Source organism: Dermacentor variabilis, chromosome 11 (genome assembly GCF_050947875.1).
Source record: "Dermacentor variabilis isolate Ectoservices chromosome 11, ASM5094787v1, whole genome shotgun sequence".
In the NCBI taxonomy this organism is placed as follows: Eukaryota; Metazoa; Arthropoda; class Arachnida; order Ixodida; family Ixodidae; genus Dermacentor; species Dermacentor variabilis.
The window spans coordinates 10,894,525-10,916,763 of record NC_134578.1 but is presented as its reverse complement, the minus strand read 5'-3'; the positions used below and the strand labels follow the sequence as shown (position 1 = coordinate 10,916,763).

The 22,239-nt window shown below is 44.2% G+C and overlaps 1 protein-coding gene across 4 annotated transcripts in view; it reads right to left on the bottom strand.

Moving 5' to 3' along the window:
• Window positions 1–19,678, bottom strand: part of THADA (Thyroid adenoma-associated protein homolog) — a 103,894-nt gene extending 84,216 nt beyond the window's left edge. For 3 of the 4 annotated variants that reach the window (XM_075674548.1, XM_075674550.1, XM_075674549.1), the window contains exons 1-9: window positions 19,115–19,678; window positions 18,376–18,473; window positions 18,158–18,276; window positions 15,710–15,855; window positions 12,807–12,839; window positions 7,627–7,675; window positions 4,265–4,455; window positions 2,981–3,066; window positions 95–267 (exon numbers count right to left, since the gene is read on the bottom strand). In XM_075674548.1, coding sequence (XP_075530663.1) covers window positions 95–267; window positions 2,981–3,066; window positions 4,265–4,455; window positions 7,627–7,675; window positions 12,807–12,839; window positions 15,710–15,855; window positions 18,158–18,276; window positions 18,376–18,473; window positions 19,115–19,190 — 971 coding nt within the window. In that variant the 5' untranslated portion in view covers window positions 19,191–19,678. The remainder of the gene's footprint in view (window positions 1–94; window positions 268–2,980; window positions 3,067–4,264; window positions 4,456–7,626; window positions 7,676–12,806; window positions 12,840–15,709; window positions 15,856–18,157; window positions 18,277–18,375; window positions 18,474–19,114) is intronic. The other variant, XM_075674547.1, reaches the window with a different exon arrangement.
• Window positions 19,679–22,239: the final 2,561 nt, after the last annotated feature.

Genomic DNA, 22,239 nt, shown 5'->3' with positions numbered 1-22,239 from the left:
AAAACTATGAATGCAGAATGCACAGTTGCCTTTAACAGTTGGCTACTTCACCCCCTATGCATTCAACATACAGACTCAAGTTGGCAATGCTTGCCTCTCGTGGACTATAAGAGCCCTCTTGAGCAGGATGTGTAGTAGCACAGTACGATTGTCTTCATCTGTCTGCAGAAGTTCCTCTTCGCTCAGCCCAGAGACTAGGCCACTAAGGAAACAGATTTCAGCCAATGGTGACTCCCGAAACCAATCCTTGGGCCACGGATCAAATGCCTGGGTTGGAAGAAATGCATACCCCCCCCATTTATAGATGCACTCCACAAAAAAAAAAAAAAAAAGAAATGTATTGCGCAAGCATTATATGCCTGATTACGTGAAAATCTGTCGGTACTGGTGTAACTGAAAGATGGTATCAAAGATAGCCAACGGTGCAAACAGTAACAACACATGCAGAGAATGCTCAGATTGATACCAAATTTCTCAGGGAGGTTCCTGAAAACAAAGCAAATTAATTGCTTTGAAAAAGAAAATTTCAGTCTGAGTGAGAATCAAACCCTGGCCTCCGGGGTGTAGGACGACACGCTGCCCCAACGCCACGGTCGCCCCACGGTCCTGGTTGACTAAAGGCATGCCTAGTGCATGCATCATTGCACAGGTCGCATTAAAGTCATCTGGCTGACTAAAGGTGCAGCCTAGTCAGGGTGTCTACCAAGTTTACATTTCCAAATTCCCCCGAGTTTTCCACGTTTCCCCTGAGTGGCTTTGCAAAATTCCCTAAGTGACACAGAACTTTGTTTTGTGTCAAGCTGGGCTGACACCATGTTGCCCGAAGCTGTCACTCTCTAGTAAGCATGTTAAAAACAAAAACGACTTAATTCAGTTTTTATAGTAAGGAGAAGTGTTTATTTTATTCATGAAGAAAACTGAAGGGAGGGTTTAGTGCAATGCACAGAAAATAAAACTCCGAAAAAAATAGTAAAACCCATTGCAAATCGAGTCAAACATTCTCAGGTATGAATAAAAAAAGAGATGCATACAGAAGTAAATATTTTCGAATATGACCTGTTTCTATCAATTGATAGCAAACTCATTGGTATGAGGTCCAAGCTTAGTCACAGGTGAGATTCTCTCTCAACAGCTATTAAGTCAATCTCAACTGTCCTGCAATACTCTCAGCCCGTGCACAATGCCTCAGTGTTGCGTTTCACTGCTTTAAAGAGTTTATTTTGGTTTAGATGATGGACACCTGCACTTCGGCATCAGCCAACACTTTCTTTTTGAGCTCAAGTCCATTCAAAGAAGCGGCGGCACAATTCCTTTCCTGTTCATTCCTCAATACATAGGTCCTTTCTGTTCTCGTTGTCCTTTGCCCATCCGTTCACCCCACAGACCATTTGAACCGTCCTCTTGGTCAGTTGCACAGTCAGCGTCCAATTTTTCAGACTTCCTAGGGGCTGCGAGAATGTCCGAAAAATCGAGCAGTTGCTGCTCCAGATTCATTGTTGCGGCTCTTTGTGCCGCAAGTGTGTGATACCGACACGCGAGCAGACATCTTCCTACATTGACACTGTGCATGACTACCTAAGCGATAGACAACCCTGAAGTGAATTGTGTGTGTGTTATCGTGTAGATTATCCAAGTCCCGTTCCCGTGTCATAAAAGCCTCTCTGTGTTCACAGTGCCATCCGGGTGTGTTTGAGGCCTGGGCCCACATCATCCTATCACAGACATGCATGCTTTCAATAGAGAGTGTGCGACATCCTCCAGTCTGGGAGGCCATGCCCTCTCTTCCTTGGCTGACACAATGCTCTAGGGGACGCCCCTTTTTCTTGTTTATTTATTTTTCTTTTTTCGGTCAGCACTGCCATTATAATCACTTATAGGGGATACGTTTTTATTCATTTATTTATTTTAAAGTTTCAATTGCTATCTGCATGTGGTGTACCCACAGAACAAATGTGTCTCAAACACAACACCGGATCTTTACGTGTGTTTGTCCGGCTTTGCCATTTGTGTGACCGGCACCACCTCATGTTGCTTCGCGAGAGCAAAATGCTGCGAAGAAACGTGGCTCATTTCTTTGATCTCCATGGCAATCTCCAGCAACAAATATTGCAGATCACCAATGCGATGACACTCATGTCAGATTGTATACGGAGACGTCACTCTTGCATAAATCCAAGCAAATTTGATCGCCTCCAAACATAGTGTGGGGCAGGGCATTATTAAAAAATTTTTTAGCCATTCTAAGGCTAATATATATATTTTTGGGGGGGCTGAACGAGTTCTTCGGACTGTTCGATTATTCTGACTATTTTTTGGTCCTTACAAGGTCCGGAAAATTGCTTGGCGATTGTAGATGACTGTCACTGCAGCAATATCAAGGGCACAACGATTACTTGAGGAAATGAAAAAAATCTAATTTTTGATGGCCAATTTGGGGGTAGAAGAATTATGCGAGTGGGAACATTATGTGAGCAAATACGATACATTACTCAAGCAATGCAAGGCCACACTCCCATATGTTTGAAATTTGTGCCACAGCTTGAGTGCCAGTACATATGTGACGCCACAATTGCAAAGTATCTTCCAGCATTTGCACTATGTTGAAACAGGAAAATTTTTTGAACTTGCTAGGTCGATCATTTGGTTCCTTGAGAATACAATCTAGACCTCATTTAGTGATAAAGATTAAGCTAGACCAGAGTAAATGCAGTAAAAATCCATGATGTCACGGCAGGCTAGCGTTTTAGGGTGGCGATACTAGCTATCTTCTTATTTTTTATTTTTTCTGGCTCACGAAGCCTTCTCAACAAAGAAAAAAGCAATCTGAGAACAGTGCCGGCCAAGGCGTGCCTGCACCAAAACGTCTCACATATTTTGCCAGTGACTAATCAGGGCTGCATTAACAAGAATGCACTCAACCATGCAAAAGCACCCCTCGCACTGCATCAGCAGCAAAATTTCCATGGTGCCAAGAGCGTACCTTCTGAAGCTGGCCATCGTTCCTGACCCTGAGGACCAATGGGAGGACGGTGCCTGTACTCAGCTTGCAAGTCAGGATTGAAGAGTCTGGAAGAATTTAAAACATCTTGTAGGACTCCCAAAGCTTTGAGATACAATACAGTAGAACCTCGTTTATCCGTGTGAGAAAAAAATGCGACAAAAAATGCACTATCCGGCAAAACGTATTGCTATAACATTGCTATACAGAGGCGACGTTGAATTTCGGGAATCGCCATTATGGAACGCACCGTGCTTTCTGAGCTTCGAAGCTCAGAAAGCACAAAACGGCAAGATGCTTAATAGCGAAAATTGAAGCAGCTAGGCCTAGCGGTGCCGTGATGGTGACTACGGCTGCCAGCGGATCTGCGCGTGAGCGCAGGTTCGAGGCGGCAAAGTAATCGAAATGGCAGCAGTGATGGCTTTGATTAATGCCATTTCGGACCTGCGATCACACCACAAAGTCCGGAAAAATGGACAGCGAAGGGTTCTTGCGTACAAAATTTCAGACATTCTTATACATTGACACTATAGGTTACGTGGTGGCGCCGTGAAGCTGTCTGAATTATCAGGCATCTGGAAAGTCGGTCGCTAACTGTACACTGGCAACTCCTCCAGGTAACGACAGGGCATCAAAGACGATTCATTATGATTCCTGTCTATTACTCGAGCCAGCATTACAGCGACTTTCGACCCTTTCGATAAAATTACAGCTAATTTTCCCGGATAGAGGTACAAATTCCCTAAGTTTTCCCTGAGTTTTTCCAGACTACTCAAAATCCTTGTGAATTCCCGGTTTTCCGGCTTGGTTGGTTTTTCCTTGAAGAAGGAACCTCCAAAACACAAGGGTGGGGAGAGTGTAGAGTTCCCATGGAGGTAATGAAATCTTGAAGGGCAGATGTAGAATAACGCTGCACATGCTACCTTGAAGCCACATTTCAAGACAAAATTTGTTAAACCTATACCTTGACTTGGCTGTTCTTTCTTTATCATTATTCTTTTTTCTGCAAGTTATAAGTGCTGAAATTCAATAATTTGAGATTGTCGCTAATGGCCTTGGTCCCTGCAATATGTAAGAAAGGCCGATCATTATGATGATGACACTTCACTATGTTCAGCAGCTGCCAAACTAGAATAATCTTTGGTTTTGCTGGAGCACCATTTGAGAACCACTGCTCCAGGAAAATTTTGGCATATCGGCATATCGACAGCTGGGAAAGCTCAGGTAGCAAAGGTGCAACAAATCGTGCAATCACCAACAACGAACCTGATTTGAGAAGGTGGAGTAGAGGTGGAAATATCTCCTCCGTCCAAGCGATGAGTGTCTCTGCGCAGGGTTTTAGCGAGTAGTTCTTGCGCTGCCCTGTGGCAAACTGCACGAGGAGCCCCACTGCTTTAACCACTTTGGCGAGGAGTTGGTAACAATCGCCAACGACTTGAGTGTCACCACAACAAGTCCTGGAAAAGAGCCCGCAAAAGAAAGAAAACTGAGCAAGCAAGTCTTATCCATACATTCCTGCAAAAAAAGAAAATACACTCAAACCTCGCTATAAAGAAGTTGAAGGGGGAGTGGAAATTACTTAGTTATATTCATTATTGCCATTTGCTGCAATATGTGCCCAATCGGGTGCACAATTGTAAACCTGGAAATAAGAAAACGGCCTTGCAGCCCGCAGAACTGCTACATGGCCGTGCATGCGGTGAAATTTGAATAAAACAACAAAAGAATCTTCTGCATGCGCAACACGCGAGTTCATAGCACCTGATGCGACAGCCTTCAGATAGCTGCTTTGTATTCCATTCTGATGGCCTTTCACATCCACTTTCCACTTTGCTCATCGCAGTTGGGCAGCACGTGGCACACAACACAGCGCTCCATCGTGTGATTGAGTAGCCAAGTGACCTTCACCGCGCCGCCGTGGCTCGCCTGGCTCGTGACTCTCCCCCCCTCCGAGATTACACCGGTGCCTTAGCGATTTCGAAGGCCACGACCAGCCAGCACAGCATGCCACAGGGAGAGGTGAATGCACGGCCTGGATGTGACCTCCGTGATTTCACAGGGGAGACGTCGGAGGCGAGACCCAATTGCGGCTGCTAGAGCGGCGCACCGCAGAGAGCGAGGGAAGTGAATGCACTAATTTTTCACACAACTGCGCTTAGCTGTGCAGCAGCACGCGTGACCCCGAGATTGCACTGGGGAGGCCTTGGAGGCATCACTAAGCTATGCCTGCCTGCTTTGCATGCTGCACAGTAGAAGTGAATGCACTAATCTTATGCACTGCTGCGTGCAGCCACGTGTATAGGCACACGCAACAGGTAGAGAGAGTTCAGTGGAGAAGTGCAACAGTGAGACGCTGCTTGTTCGCACGTGTGCAGCTATGCACGGTGGTGAGAAAGACCAGTATTGCTCGATGGCGAATTCGACGTGGGGAAGTGGGAGTTTTGAACTGCCCTAGCGAACAAGTTCCGAACACTACGGCACTTGATGCACTCAGCTTGCAACGGTCAGGTATTTCTGTTTCGGAGATGAATCTAGTTTGTTATATCCATCGACAGGACAATCTCGCTTCGTTAGAACAAGGCTGTTAAGTACGTGAATCTCTGGAAAATTAAAGGGAAACTTCATATAATTCGTTATAGCCATTATTTTGTTATATCCCATTTCGCTGTAACAAAGTTCGAGTGTATAAATTCATGTGAACAGCCCTACTACCCTTAACAGAATGGAGGTTTCCTTTTTATGATCAAATAAAAGGATGCCAGCCGAGCCTCGCTAGAATGAGTTAGGCTTCCGGCAGGAAAATATCTTCGATATACAGTCGAACCCACTTATAACAATATTCAAGTGGCACGGAAATTTCATTGTTATAACCAATAAGTGTTATAACCGGGTTGCATGAAAAAAATCAAAATAGGGGGATGGCAGAGCTGATGTGAGAAAACTGCAATGGCGGGGAAGCCAGTACTCCTCCCCACCACCTTCCTCCAACCGTATGCCGATTGTGTTCACTCCTGGTCACTCCGATCACAAGTAACAAGCCACGGCTGTCAGCATTAAAGAATCACACTGCTATAACAAATGCAAAGAGGGGCCACAGGTGGCAAGCGTTATGCGAGCTCTGCCGAGGCATCGCTTTGTTGGCCCCAAAAGGGGCCTTTTAAGAGATACAAGAAGGTTGCCACAGCAGCCGGTCAGCTTGAGAAATCTAGAAGAAACGCTGAGGTGAGATCGCCACAAGCATCTCGCCCCATGCTTCTCACTGGCTTGCATGAGAAAACCCTATGTTTGTCAGCCTTGCATGCTTTACACGAAACTTGCCAACATCCTTCACCAAGGCATCCAGGTGCTCCACGTAGTGCAGAGGAAGGTCCTCGCAAAAATTAAGCCCCAGAGGGACTGAACCATCTGCCTGACCTCCTGTGAGGACAATGCTGAGGCAGCTTGCCCTACCGTGTCATCGCTGTTGTCGTCGCCATCCCTATCCGATGCAAGCACGTTCACGACAATTGCCTCATCGGTTAGAAGCACTTAGTTACCATACCAATAGCCATGCGCTTTCTTTTCACCAGCAACGTTGTGCACTGCCGGTGATCAGCGGGGGGATCAGCCATCTTCTGTTTCGGCGGCGAGTCAAATGAGGCTGAGAAATCGGGTGGCCAGGAATGATTTCGACACAACCAACAAAAACGAATGCGAGCGATTAAGCTGTTTGCAGAACTGTGCTGAATGAGGAGCCAACGAGCAACCTTGGAGCAGTGCAGTTGGTGCGGTTCATTCGTGTTTCAGAGGATGGCGCAGCGTGGAACTATGTGCGCAGCCCATTCGTGTTCGGAGGAGTGGAAGGGCGATGGGAGAGAGGCACACGGAGAAAGATGGAAAATGAGCGCGCAACAGCTGTTCGGGCAGCGGACCATCATGCAGCAGCTTAAATTTCTCATTTTCTTTTTTCTTTTCAAGGATTTTGTATTTCGCTACCTTTCCGGGCTGACACGCAGCAGCCAGACTTCATCGTGGTAACTGATAATGCAGCATCGTGGCATTGTAGTAAGCGGGCTATTTCACCATGGAAAACGGACAAAAGTTGACGGCACGGCAGCTTCTTATTATTACAACTTATATATTGTTAAAACCGGTATTGTTATAAGTGGGTTCGACGGTACCTGATATTTATTATAGGCACATATTCTTGACATGCTGATGTCGGCAACATACATTTTAGATTCACTCCATTATATCAATGTTAGTTATAATTGAGCTTCGTACACAAGCACTGATATCACATATAATTAAATATATTGAAATAAATCTCAGCATTCTTTAGGGCTGTCGAAATTCACACTTGTGGACTGAAAACTTGAAGTTGTTAACCTATTTTTGCCACAATATATTTTCAATAATGCTGAGAATGTAGGAAACATATTAAAGCCAAAATTCTAACAGCATGCATTAGCACTTGGCAGGATTCAGCAGTGACATGTGGTTTTCCATCACCACTTCAACACACCTAAGAACTCACTGAAAAATTCCAAGTTCAGTTTCCCCAATGACACTACTGGGAGCCATAAAATTCACAGCTCAGTAGATTCAGAATGTCTTATAAAGATTCTTGTGTCAATGATATTACTCACCCAATGGTATCAATGCCTAAGTTGAGCACCGACTTGAGATAGAAAAGCACTGAAAAATTGTTAGAAAAATAGAAAAAAAATTGCATTTAAAATTGATTGAGACTCTCATTCTCATTCCAAAAATCAGAAAAGACACACAATTTATGCAGGCACAAAATCAGTAGCTACAGGTCCAAAAGCTATTTCTTATTAGGCCAACCTCATTTTTATAAAGTATATGACGCCAGACTGTTCACCTGTAGAGGCACACTAACGGCAATATTAAGTTGAGCTTAATAACATTAAGCTTCTGTATTAATAAATTCATCATTCGTAGCAAAAACAGAGCTCTCGTGAGCAATAAAATGACGAAAATGAAAAGTAGCAGTGGCACCCCCTGTTGTGGACTATGGTACCTCTCCCGTGACATCAACATTGGCCGATTCACAGAGAGCGGCATAGAGGGAGGTCGCGTGGAGATTACAGGAACCTGTCCATTTTGGCACAGGCGGTTCAAATTGAGCAACACTAGAGTGACCTTCAGCAGTCATTTTTTACACAAGTGATATCTCACAGAAAAATATGATAAACTTCTACATGAATAATTTATAGATCTAGTTCAACTTAACATTTTCCTTTATTGTCCCTTTAAAGGAAGTCGAGTGTCGGGCCAGGGAACTTCGAAGAAACTTTCTCTATTGCACTTAAAATTGGAAGTTCTCACTTCTAATTACTTTAATTAGTCGCAGTGTCAAGTTTAACGTACCAAAACTGCACAGTAAATTATAAGGGCCACTGTAGAAGAGGGCTCCAGACCCAATGCACAGTTTTGACTGCTAGAAATGGTTGACACAAATGAGTTTTAATTATTTCCACCGTGTAATGCAGTTCCTCAGCAAAACGGTGCTACCATCTATGAGTGTTATAGCAAAACACAGCATGCTTGCTAAAAACAGTTACAGACAGCACGATCACTACATCGATGCGAAAACCTGCATTTTTTATTTAGTACTGCAACAGACAACACATACTTTTGATTCAGTTTCCAAAAGACATGCCTTCCATGTGTGTGTACATGCGTCAGCACAAGCATGTGAAATATACTACAGTAAACTCTCATTAATTAGACTCCGGTTGAGTTTTTGGTTAATTCGATCCCAACTAAAGGCCCTGGCTGGTGCCCATGCATTTATATGGGCCCAAACTTTTGTTACTTTGATCCTAAAATTGGCCTTCATGTGATGATTCTAACTTTACCACTCGGCATGCATGCGCAAAACCCCCATGGTGACCCAATAGTGATTCCTTTAGTGGCAGCTGGTCTCGGCAGAGCTTAAGGAAAAGTGAATACTACATTGAACCCACACAAAATCTCCAGTCGAAAACGCCTGTTTTTGGTCTGTCCTAGGAAGATGTCCAATCAAAAATGGTAGCTCACAATGACTGATTACGGTATCAACTCGATTCTAACATGCACCATTTTTTTCCCCATAGAAACTGGGCTGAAAATTGCCTGCGCAGTGCAATCGGACACAAAACCAAAGCTGTGTGGGTGGCGTTTGTGTGCTTTACTGCAAACACTGCCATATTGAGATGAAGCTGACTTCAAAAATATTGTGACAAAGCTGACTTTAGAAAACTGGCTGCCCTCGTGCAACACATATTAGACCTTCCCCATTTTCCTCGCTAAAAAATAGGGTGTCCATTAGATTTCTAATTTATTTAGGAGCTTTAATATCATTACTGCATTAGTTTTCTACTTTGATGCAATGAAGCAGGCGCGTTTTAATCCGGCAACCAGTGCCAAATGAATCAGTGGTGTGTATAGGCATTTTTCTGCACCTTGTTTCATTCGACCCGCTGGATAATTCGATCAATTTCGTCGGCACCATCACAGTCGCATTAATGGAAGTCCACTGTATTGCTTGGAAGCATACCAGTTTGTTTCAAGAGAGCGGTGTGTGAATGTCTGTAACTATCAAATAATGAATCGAATGTGGTTTCATTTCATTCAAAGAACAAATTAAACAGACACATTCGTAAAAGCGGATATTTCTTTATTAGTTCTTGAATATTTCAAATGGCCAAGTGTGCAATTGAGCACAGACACAAAATTGGGGCAAAATGCTGATAAATTTAATTCTAGCAACTACCAGTGACACAAGTGGCAAGGCTTTGGTGCAAAACTGGGGAAGCAAAAGTTTTAACTTCACTTTCTCCAGTAATTATTAACATGTGTCCACCCTTAATAATGGTACTAAGGTAGTGAAATAAGTTTATCAGTCCTGATTAAGTTTTCGTCTTAACTATCCCTTTAAGTACTGCCCACAAGCATGGTGTTAGACAAAAAGAACCCTGAAATGCAAACTCTGTGCAAATCTGAGCATCAAGGAACCAGTCGTCACCTTTCCACAGAAGCCATTCACAGCCGGCTCCCCTAATTCTGTGAACGATTGTATTGCATATTGTTGTGTACTGATATCGCGTGTCACACTGACACTGCATTTTCATGAGTATTGCTTATCAGCCACGCAAGCAGCAGTCGGTGGATCACATGTTCATCACCCTATAAAAGGGCACTGCATCAATAAACATGTCTGCTCTACCCCGGCGTCCGGCCGATACACAACAGTTGGCGACGAGGAAGCGACGGCGATGGCCGTCGGCAGGATCGGTGAGTATCGTCTCGGCACGAACGCGTCGTGGGACGAACATGTCGAGGCTAGAAATGTTCTGCGAAGCAAACAAGATAGCGAAAGGACAGAAAAAAGCCATCCTGCTGAGTTGTTGCTCTGGTCAAGCCAGCAAGACCAACAGCAGCAACCTACGATGAAATTAAGATAGCGGTTCGCAAGCACCTGCATCCAAGGCCTTCAGAGCTGTACGCAAGGTTTTTGTTCTACAAGAGAAACCAGGCTGCCAAGGAATTGGTTGCGGACTACGTCACGGCGCTTCGGAAGCTAGCTGAAGGCTACAGTTTTGGCGATGAGCAGCTCCCGTTGGACGTCATGATGCGAGATTGTTTCGTATGCAGCCTCCAGAACGAAGCAGTTCAGCAGCAACTTCTAAGAGAACACGACCTTACATTCAAGGTTGTGTATGACATGGCCGCGACCGCAGTAGCAGCAGCCAAGCAACAGCGAGACATACGCATGCAAGGCTGAGACAAGACAAAGGACTGCCAGGGCATGACGCAAGCAACCCACACGAAGCAGGACGCCACAGCAGAGGGTTCCAGTTGCTACTGTTGCAACGGTAAGCACGCTCCGCATTTATGCAGATTTAGAAAAGCAGCATGCTTCAAATGCAAAAGGGTTGGACATGTAGCAAGGGCTTGTCGTTCAAAAGGCGAAAGTAGAGCAGCCCGGAAGATGATGCCTGAGCAAAAGAGGAAAGTTGAAAAGAGCAAAGGCGTGTACGAAATGAGTGCATTGTTTTCACTCTACAAAGTGAAAGAGCAAGAACAGAAGTTTATGGTTAAAGTACAGATACAAGGGCAAGATGGAAGTTGATTCCGGAGCCTCATGCTCAAAAGTGAGTGAAGGTACATTTTGAGTAATCGAGGAACAACTGGAACAACTCTCGTAACCTGGTCAAAGGAGGCGTTACCGCTGCTGGGTCGAGCAACCATCTTGGTAGAATTCAAGGGCCGGAAGGCGAAGCTGCCTTTGTTGGTAGTAAAGAATCGGGGCAACAGCCTTGATTCTTTACTACGAACAGCCAACACAAATGGACAGCTAGTTTGCGCCTTACGAGGTGAAGAAGTCAGAGTTGTTGTTGCATCGTGATTGTATACTGTGGGGGAATCGCGTTGTAATTCCTAAAGCAGCCAGAAAAAGTGTGCTTCAACTGCTGCATGCAAATCACCTTGGGATGAGTGCCATGAAAGCATCAGCTAGGGGGCTCATGTGGTGGCCGAAAATTGACCATGAAATTGAAGAGTTTGTACAGCACTGTCAGCCATGTCAGAGTAACCAGCAAAGCAATCCTAAGGTTCCAGTGCATTTTTTGGATCAAGCCAGATCAACCTTGGGGTCGCCTACACATTGATTTCGCTGGCCCAGTTAATGGAGAAGTATTCTTAATCGTGGTAGATGCGTATAGCAAGTGGGCTGAAGTCGAAGTCATGTCATCCATGAAGGCTACAGCTGTCGTCACCAGCTTAAGGAAGATGTTTGCAACACACGGTGTGCCAGACGTTATCGTTTCAGATAATGGCACAGCATTCACTAGCTTGGAGTTGCAAACGTTTTTAAAGTGTAATGGTGTGCATGCTATTTTCACTGCACCTTATAATCCTGCCAGTAATGGTAGGGCGGAGAGGATGGTAAGAGAAATTAAAGAAGCATTAAAGAAGCAATAGGAAGGTTCGACGCAGTGCAAGATTTCGCGGTTCCTGTTTAAACAGCACACAAAGCCACATTCGATCACGGGAAAATCTCCGGCAGAATTAATGATCGGACGAAGGCTGAGGACGGCCTTGGACAGACTTCATCCGGACCGGCAACACGCGCCTGAACTGCAATGACCAGAGATTATGAGGTTCCGTGTCAGTGACGCGGTCTACGTTAAAAGTGTTTGTCCAGGCGCAAGGTGGCCAGGGTTGTGGCAGTCCGAGGTTCGGTGCATACATCGTCCAGTTGGAAAGCTGCGAGCGCCATCACAGGCACCGGAACCAATTGAGGAGTGCCTGGACAAAGCTTGAAGCCGATCCAGTCCAAAGTGCAGACTACCCCGTCAGGCTACCTCCTACAGCCAGACGACCACAACAGCTGCCGGCCAGCACGGAAGCAGCCACAGGGGCAAGTCCGAGCCAAGCTACCCAAGACCCGGTCGAGCCGCGAAGATCAGCATTCTTTAGACGGCCTGTCACACGTTATGACATTGACGACTAACCAGAGATTTTGGAATTGTGTAACGAATCTTAGGAGAAAAGAATGTTGTGTACTGATATCGCGTGTCACACTGACACTGCATTTTGATGAGTATCGCTTATCAGCCACGCAAGCAGCAGTCGGCAGATCACATGTTCATCACCTTATAAAAGGGCACTGCATCAAGAAACATTTTCTGTTCCACCCTGGCGTCCGGCTGATACACAACACAACAGCCGGCTTCCCTAATTCTGTGACCGATTGTATTACATATGGTAACAGTAAAAAAAATCGAGTTAAACAACACTGCCAGAGGTGTGCACTTACCATCAGAAAAGCAGCGCTCGACCGATCGCACTCCTGCAATGCAAAGGTCACATTAGGTAGTGAATACAGGCAACAATGCATTGGAACACTATCAGATACAGAAACCACCACTGACATCAAAAGTAAACTGTGAGAGGCAACACTTTATAATAAAAGAAAGAAAAGGGAAAAGAAAGAAGAGCAAGAAGGAGAGCACGCATTTTTAAACTTGCAGTTTGTGGGGTTCGGGGCACACACAGTCACAGGCGTTTATTCTGTCATCCCCCACGCCTTTTCTTTTTCACCCACAATGGTTATCAGGGGTGATCTTTCTCACGAACTTCTTCTTTTTTTTTTTTGGCACTGCGCACTTCCAGCAGCGGCAGCACATCCCGCATGATTGGGCACCAGGGGGGAGGGAGAGAGATATCTCTCAGGGTTAGCATCAGGTGCGTACACGTTTTCTCCTCTCATCCACCGGCCCCTTTTGTTTTGGCCGTCGCTCGGACTTGAGTTCATCTATGGTGCATACCTGGCATTGTTCCTTTTCTGAAAGCTAAGCTAAATAGCAGTGCCTAGTGCTCATGCGTGGTCATAATACGCCGAGCTGCACTTATTGAAAGCCAAAAGCTGACAAAAATTGCCCCAGCTGCTCTCATGATTAGGCTCATTGCTTATTGAGAGAGTGAGCAGCATAGCCATGGGGACACTTTGCCCTTAGTGACATGTGGCAGGGAACCATCCTCTGGCAGCGACATGCTAGCGGCTTCCGTTTCTGAATTTCTGTCCGTGGCACAGGAGCCTTCTTGCTCGGTGCGTCACTATAAAGCTGGACGTTTGTGCAGTGTCAAGTGCACCAAAGACAAACAGACCTGTTCCCATTAACTCAGAGCAATACTGTGTTTCTTGATGCGCAGCGCTGGGTGCCCTTTGCAGAGTGAGCACACGTACGCAGTAACGTGCTAGATTAAGTGAGGCGATGGCTGACACAGCCCCGAGGCTCACTAAGCCTAAATATTATGAGTCAAGAGGATGCCTGGTATGGATGCTTACAAAAAGTAGAACAATGTGTGGAGATACTGAGTGGCAACGACTGATCACTATTCTTTTCCTATTACTTTTGCAATGATGTTAACCCTTTGAGGGTCGAATTATTTTGAAAAAAACTTTCCCAGGTGGTCAAATTACTTTATTGCGGATCTTGAATGTACAAAATGTATAAAGTCAGGAATGAATAGTAAAAAAAAATTAGGAACAGTATTTTGGTGTCGGCATCACTCAGAACTGCAAAATGTTCGATAGTATTTCAGAGTATGGTACTCCTTGAAACACGGGTCTACGCACAGCGCCTTATCGCAGTCTGCACGCCTAAAATGTGTGTCTGTTCTCCTCTTGGAGCGACGAGTTGTGTTTGCGCACACATGACATCTTCCCTGCGTGCGGCTGCCTTGGGCAGAGGTCTGAGGCACCCTCTCGCGTAAGCGCGTTGCCGCAGGAAGCAAGAATACTTCGTGAGGGGTGGTGATAAATAAGCTAAGAGCAGTGCCAATCAAGATAGAAATCAACTTCTACAGCCCTGCAAGAAAGTGCCGACAAAGAGAAAAATGACGTTTCGCGCGCCTCCGTTGCGATCACGAGGCGAAACCGAAACTGCAAAAGGGGTGTTGCCACAGTCTGCGTGACGCGCTGAAGCTAGAAATCAGTTCTCTTTATCTCCCCAAGAAGGTAGCACAAATTTCAAACGCTTCTTGCAAGTCTACAAGATGGCAGCACCTCCCAGTGAGCCCGCATCATCATTATGGCGCGAAATTTCAAATGGAGGGTCGAAACCATACCCGTACGGCAAAGACCTTGTGGGACAGAAAACTGCCGCCGTACATGTACGGCAAAAACCCTCAAAGGGTTAAAGGAGTACTGAAACAACTTTAAAGTTGCAGAAACTGTGCCCCCCACTCCTCTTGCACAAAAAAGGATCATACTTTGCTAGTGCGAAGGGTGTGAAAGATTTGCAAGATACCGTGTGAACTTCATACTTGTCTCAGTATGCTAGACCTGGAATGATCAACATTATCATTGTGTCATGACACAGAGCAAAATTTGGTGACGTCGGTTTAGCAATAAGGTCAGGAATGATAATGCTGATCATAAAAAAATGAATAATGAGCGCTGCTTATGTTTCTTCTGAATGCGCTCACGTGTGACAGCTGCAGTGATCACATGAATGGAGCAAGCCTGTGAGCCCTGATGTCATGACACATTACTACCTTGACTATCAAAATTGAAAATGGTGAATAGGATAAAGCATATTGATAAATTATTTAGTGCTCTGGTGCATGTCAGTATTTTTTCTATTTTCTAAGGTTTAGAGTTTTTGAAGTGTCACGTTAAAAAAATAAAAAGTGAGAAGTTTCATGTCAGTAGTATTCCTTTAGGCCTTGATATGCATGCAATCATTTCCTGGAAACATCAGCTGCTTACAATATGTATAACATGAAGCAAATGACCACGCATACATAACCACATGTGATGACAACAATTTTTTTTTTTAGTAACAGAGATCCCGAACGCATAGCTACAATTCTGCAGGCATGGCATGCTCGTTTTACTCAGGCATGCAGGTGATTTTTGAATGTTTCAGAGCAAATGACACAGCGATGGCCCTGCACTTCCTGACTTGAAATAGCAGTCACTGCCATTGGGAGAGTCCTCGAGGCCCTCAAAAAACGAAAAATTTCACATTTTAAGTTTTGGTTAAGATGTGCAATGAGAGCCCAACTTTTCGTGTGTGTTTAACCATCTGCTCTCAGTTTCAATGATAAACTGAGAATAGTTGGATGACGATGTCATGGCTCCTTTAGTACACACCGCGAAACAGAATTCACATTTTCAGGCATGCAGTTAAAAAAAAGGAAAAGAAAGCTTGCCTAGCGGTTCAGACAAGCAGTACAAAAGGTTTTCTATATTGTGTGAAATCTTGCCCAAATCCGAATCTGACATAAAGAGAGAGTCCTTCAATGCTGCAGACAGCTGAGGCAGAACAGCAGCAGCCGCAAAACTGGCTCCCAGAACCCTGCAAGAAATAAATTTAAAATTTAAATGAGAATTGGAATGCTATACACGTTGAAGTTTTGCAGTGGGGTTTCCAGCAAACCAGTTTCAGAATTTTCTTACTTTTATAGCCTTCCTTCCCACAATTCAAGCTACAAAGTTCAGCTGGATTTCTATGATCGAAAAAGAAAAAAAATTCAAGAGAGCCACTATTTTGCTGAGCTCTAAAAGCACATTTTCATAATAAAAAAAATGAAAAAAATTCATTGTTCCGACAGGAAAGTACTGGACACCCATGAGCATAGTGAAGATAACAGGACACATGCTAAATTTTGAACTTTGTTTTGCACATGGCAAACTTATCTTACTCAAACCCAAAGGTTGCTCAGGATCACAATTGCTTTCAATTCAGTTCTTAACGAACTCGTATCAAGACAAAATGTAGCACTATAATGCAGAAAAAGAGATTGAGCACTCATTTGTCATCACTTTTTCTGTCCGCTATCTGTTAGACAGACACAGCTGAAGCTTTTGTTTTCACTGCTGCTACCATTTAAAAATTATGTTGCAAATTTGACCAAAAAGCAAATTTTGTTTTGTTTGATTGCAGAAGTGCTAGGAGCACTAAAGGCTAGTTCTGACGATGCCTTTTGTTGGTGTTTTATTTTTCCAGACTCTAGAATGCGCCAAATATAGCCAAATCTGATGAATAGTTAAAGTGCACTTGTCATTTCATATTTAGCATGGTGTTGTTGAAGGAAGAATTCCAACAGCAACGTTTACCAACCTGCCAAAAAAACTGTCAATCAACTTGATTGATTCTTTTGGGCCAGATAAAGGAAGAGTATAAGGGAAGAGTAAGTAAGATGCCACAATGTAACCACTTTTTTACGCTTCTGGTTCTGAAAACCACTTTTCATGGTCTAAACACAGAGACGAAGATGTAACTATGTGTGGCAAATTGGCTCACTGATGCTAAATTGGCAAATGATGCTGAGCGCGTGGTATTAGTAACACTTTATGGGTGTTTTTCATCGTCTGCGTGATGACACAATAGTCTATATCAAAGTAGTGTCAGTTTCACAAAACCTGGTGGCAAGAATATGAATAAACCAATTTCTTACAGTTTCAAATGTACATGACTTTTTATTCAGGGTGAATTATTTTACGTAATCACTTCCAAGTTAACATTTAGTATTAAAAGAAGACTGACAGAAATGTGCACAATAATGTACAAGAGTTCTTGCGTGGATATTTTTTAAATCCCCCCCTTTGAATGAAACAAGCAACATGAACACAAACAGGTGAAGCTTCTACAACAGTTGTAGAAGCCATTATCCTGAAAGGCCCTGCAGTCATAGGGGCAGTAAATAATGGCAGTGACTAAACAAGGCCACTTAGAACACTTGTGTATAACGAGGTATAAAACTCTTCTTAATATTGTAAATATTTTCACAATGACCATGTCATTCCAAGAAAAGGTCCCAGGATCTGTGTTTCTTTCAAAAACCAAATACAGGCACAAAATACCAACAGCATTGTTAAGCATTCTCATCTTGCACTTTTCAAGCGCCAAAGGTGCTCACTGTTTATTCTGCTTTTTAATACAGCCCATCATATGGCAAATGTCCTTACACTGCTTACAGGTCCCGCTAAGATCATTTGATTTGCCAATATCTTTGAAACTTTGCAGCACTTTGCAAATTCTTAATCTTTGGGTTGTGCAATGCCACCTTCTTCACTACAACCACAGGTAGTACTTTGCAGTTAAATCATTGCATTACTGCATCTGTAATGACGCTTTATGTGTGCACTGCTTTATGTGGTCATTTCTTGTGCATTTACTACTGCCTTTTTACAAGTGAGCACTCCAATGAACTAAGTACACATGATTTCAGTTGTAATAGAATAAATACATGTATTTACTGAGTTATTTCGAAAAAGTCTGCAATGCTGATGCAAGGGATCAGTGATAATCAAAGCATAAGAGAGTACAGAACTGTCCACTTTGCTCAGGGCAACATTATGAACAGTGCAGACTTTAACACAAACCTTTAGCACAGATATTAACATTTAGAATTACCACAACAACCAATGCCATGTGCACTGCTAATCTGCACTTAACATGTGCAAACATGCACATGTTAACATGCACATAACACGGAGACAAGTAACGGAATGTTTCAAATGCTAATAGGCCATTACATTAAGTGTTTGAGTGCCTTCTTTTCACTGTCCCAGTTCCCTTCCGGCACTAAAAGTTTCTTGCCAACATATCAACTCGCTCAATGATACAAACTGCAAAGCAGAACACCAATGCAAACCTGAACGCAGCCTTTTTGACGTGTTGCCCATGGCTGGCCGTGATAACAACATTGGATAGAACTTCCACGGTTAGTTCCTGCAGGACCACATCCTTGCACTGCTGGAGCTCTTGTTCAATCTGGAAGTTGAAAGCTTGGTAAGCTGCGCCTAGAACACGCAGAGCAGCTTTTGTATGTGAGCACAATGGCTTTAGTAGTACATAAAGATGAGACAAAACCTTTTTTATGGCAGCCACTTGCTCCACGCCATCAGAGCTGACCAGTGTCTGATAGAGCTCTCCAAGAAGGCTGCTGCTGGGATTCTTTACTAGAAAATCTGCATAGCGACAAGGAAAGATAATGCCATCAATGATGGGTGACCGGTAAAGAGCCCGCTGTTCATCACTGAAAGGTTAGACGTTCTCGCGAGTGACGAGCCGGCCAAGATACATGAACGCATGCCGCTCATATTAGTATACTGACAGACCACTGACACGGTGATCTAATACAATGCAACGACGCGCCGCTGACACGAAACGCAAATATGCCGTTTAAGGTCGCTGTGTGCGATCTGAAACTAAATCATTACATCCTTGTATGCGGGTGCTCTAAAGCGAATCATCAAGTTAAATGTTTCATCGCTCCGTTGCTTTCTGACGGAACTGCGGCAGTTGCTCTCGAATGCCGACATTCGATCTCATCCCGTCCCTGTTCGGCTTTATTAAAAAGAAAAAAAACTAGAAGCTTTAACCAGAAAACAAGCGACACAATTCCGCCCACGGTGACTGTCGGTATGCGTTCACAGAGGTAAATTTGTACCGCGGCGAAGACAAAAACAACCGTCGCTTCAAAACAAGGACACCTCCCAGCTTCACTATACATATATTCTTAGCAGCCACGCGTAATGTATAAACTCTTCGTGTGGGTGCAAATAGAGCACAGGTAAGTGAAAAGGAAGAAAATAAACGCGAAGCTTACCGTTGAGCCGGTCGAGCACATGCTGAGCCGATTGAACCGGCGCAGGCTTCAGCGTTTCGCCTTTCTTGCGGGCCATATCGCTCTAAGCAACGGAAGACTATCATGTGCTGAACGCGTCGATGGAAAAGAGATGGGTTCTCATTTGCGTGAGAGCCCTAGGAAGCCTGCGATCGGTGCGAAGATTGACAAGTTCGGCTTCCCATATGACTGACGGCACAGTGCACACGCTCACCATGTGCTCCGACATGGACGAACGCAGATACTTACGACGAGCCAAGTCGCGCCATACCATTGGCTAATGCCGAGCATGTGATTGTAAAACGCGCTAGAGATCGCATGCAGCTGCCTTCTTCTTGAGTAGACATTTTTCAGCATTTTTCTCGTAAGCACAAACGTAAAAAAATATTCCTGTGTATAATTTCCGAAGGTGGACTCGCGCATAAAATGCTTCCTTATACTTAAAGCTTCTGTAAAGTAGAGGTCCTCAGCTGGTTATCTGAAACTGAACCATGCATTGACGATCTGCTGCAGGGTTTATGGCAGCGCGCTATTCCTGAATGAATGTATGAAGCATAGAGAAACTCTATGGTATGAAGTATGAACGCTTTCACCACGCGCCAGAGGTCACGTGTAAGATCGATTATGCTGAACGCTATTCGCGCTTTTAATCACAAAAAACAATAAACTAATAAAAAGTACAATATATAATTAGCAATGATAATTTTGTTTTCTATTTTATGTAATAAACATGCTTAGGTAATTGTAGGAGAAAGTTTGTAAGAAAAAATTGTGCTTATTACGACGCCTCTAGCAGGAGACATTCAAACTAACCCGGGCATCCCTTGAGTGCTTCTACTATGCTGTTTTATTAGCAGCGGCGCGCGGTCGATTTTGTGGCCCCACGTGGCCATTTGTTGGACATTTCCAGGGCGGACACTGAGTTCTGTCATGGAGCGAGCAAAAGAAAAGCACGCAGAAAATTCCCAAGTGCGCAACCTTGTCATAGTAACAGGTGGGCTAAATGACGTCCTAAACAGGAAAGGGACAAGACTAGCCCAGCGCTTGGCGAAGCGGGTGGACGACTTGCGCGAGTTGCTGATCTTGGTGTGCACGGTGCCGGAGGTGCCTGTACGTGACAGTCACGTACAAAGAGCCGTAGTGGCTGCTAATGAGGCAATATGGAAAATGAGCCGAGAGAAAGGCTTCGAGGTTGTCGAAGTAAACAGGGAAGTGAGAAGTTGTGGTTTTAAATGAGACGGGATCCACTTCAATTACAGGCTGGCACGACAAGTGGGCTGGCGACTTGGTGGTCGCGCTGTTGCTTTTTTAGGGGGCCCGCGGGTGCTCAGGAGGTCAGAGTAGATAGTAACGAAGAAGGTCCCCTAGGGGCACATCAGAAGAACATCGCCGTCGATAACAGAAAAAGGAGGAAAGCAAGAAAAAGAGCTCGCCATGCAATAGGCTACATAAAAATGCAGGGCGGCAGAAGAAAGGAAAAGTGGGCAGAGATTGAGGAGCAGTTACATAGAGAACAAATATGGGTGTATGCGGATACAGAAACGCACCTTAGAGACTCAGAAGAGCCGCCAGTTATTGAGAAATATGTTTGGGAAGGGTGCAACAGAACTAAGTCGGAAAGAACGGGAGGGGGAGTGGGAATGCTCATCCATCAGGGAGCCAAATGGAAAAGAGTAAATTCACAATGTCAAGAGCATCTTTGGTTATCAGGTACAATGAGTGGGAAAGAAAGTTGGATGGGCGATACGTATTTGTTGACCGGAAAAAAATTGTACAGAGAAGAATAAAGAGTTAGTGGTGTGCATAAGCGCTGATATTAAGGGTTTCGGGAATGGTGCTGAAATTGTCCTATTAGGTGACATGAATGCCCACATATAGGATTTAGATGGCTATACCGACAACAACGGGAAGTCGATCAATGCTATACCTTTGTGAGCAACATAACCTCGTTATCGTGAACACAGGGCCTAATTAAGTGTGAAGGGTAGATCATGTGGGAAGTGGGAAACCGGCAAACGACCATTGATTACTGTCTGATGACAGAAGGAATTCATGGTAAGTTGAGAGAAATAGTCATTGATGCGGAAGGGCATAGCAGCACAGGGAGGGACCATAAACGCATCATTTTGAAAATGGGATATGTAATTGGGAAAGAGAACAAGGAGCGCAAAATGGCCAGTCCAAATTTGAACGCTGAAAAAATAGCAAGTATAGTCACCAGAGTCGAGGAAGAACTTGGCAAATGACCAAGTAAAGAGTGGGAATATGGTGAGCTTCTAAGTGTAATAACGACAGAAATACAGAAAGAGAAACAATATGTTCGTTGGAAAGGAAAAAAGAAACCGAAAAGCTGGTGGAACAAGCAGATACGAGAAGCGATCGTCGAACGACAGAAAGCATCTCGAGAGCACACGCAGGCAAAGAAGGCGCAGTTGCCGCATGATGAAGTAACCAGTAAATGGAAAATATACCGAGAGAAAAAGTCTATGGTTCAAATACTGGTGCAAGCAAAATTAAAAGGTAAAAGTGAACGTTGTTTGTCAGAAATACGTGAGAAAAAGAAGGCCGCACCTAGAATATTTTGGAAGCACATAAAATTATTAGGCAGGAAGTCAAGTACAATACAACAACATATCCTAGACGAAGATGAAAACAGACTGGAAGGAGAAGCGGCAATAAATGACATACGAAAAATAACAGTCGAATCTTTCCAAGGCAATGACGAGGTTGTATCTGAAGAAAAAAGGTGCATGACAGAGACCCAGGTGGAAAAGGACCTGGTGCGACGATTTTCAACTGGAAGAAAGCCGAAGAGAAAATTCCTAAGCGCACAGCCACAGGGCTAGACGAGGTTCCCGTTAGGCTGATTAATGAACTAGTACCAAAAAGTAAGGAAGCTGTGGTGAAAGCAGTGGAAGAAACTTTGAAAGATAGACGAATACCAGACAGTTGGCGACAAAGTGGAATTAATTTAATTTATAAAGGTAAGGGGGAGAAAGATAGAATTCACTCGTATAGACCGTTGACCATTACATCGGTAATATACAGGGTAGCAATGCAGGTAATCAAATTAAAGCTTCAAGCATGGGCAGAGAATAATGGCATTT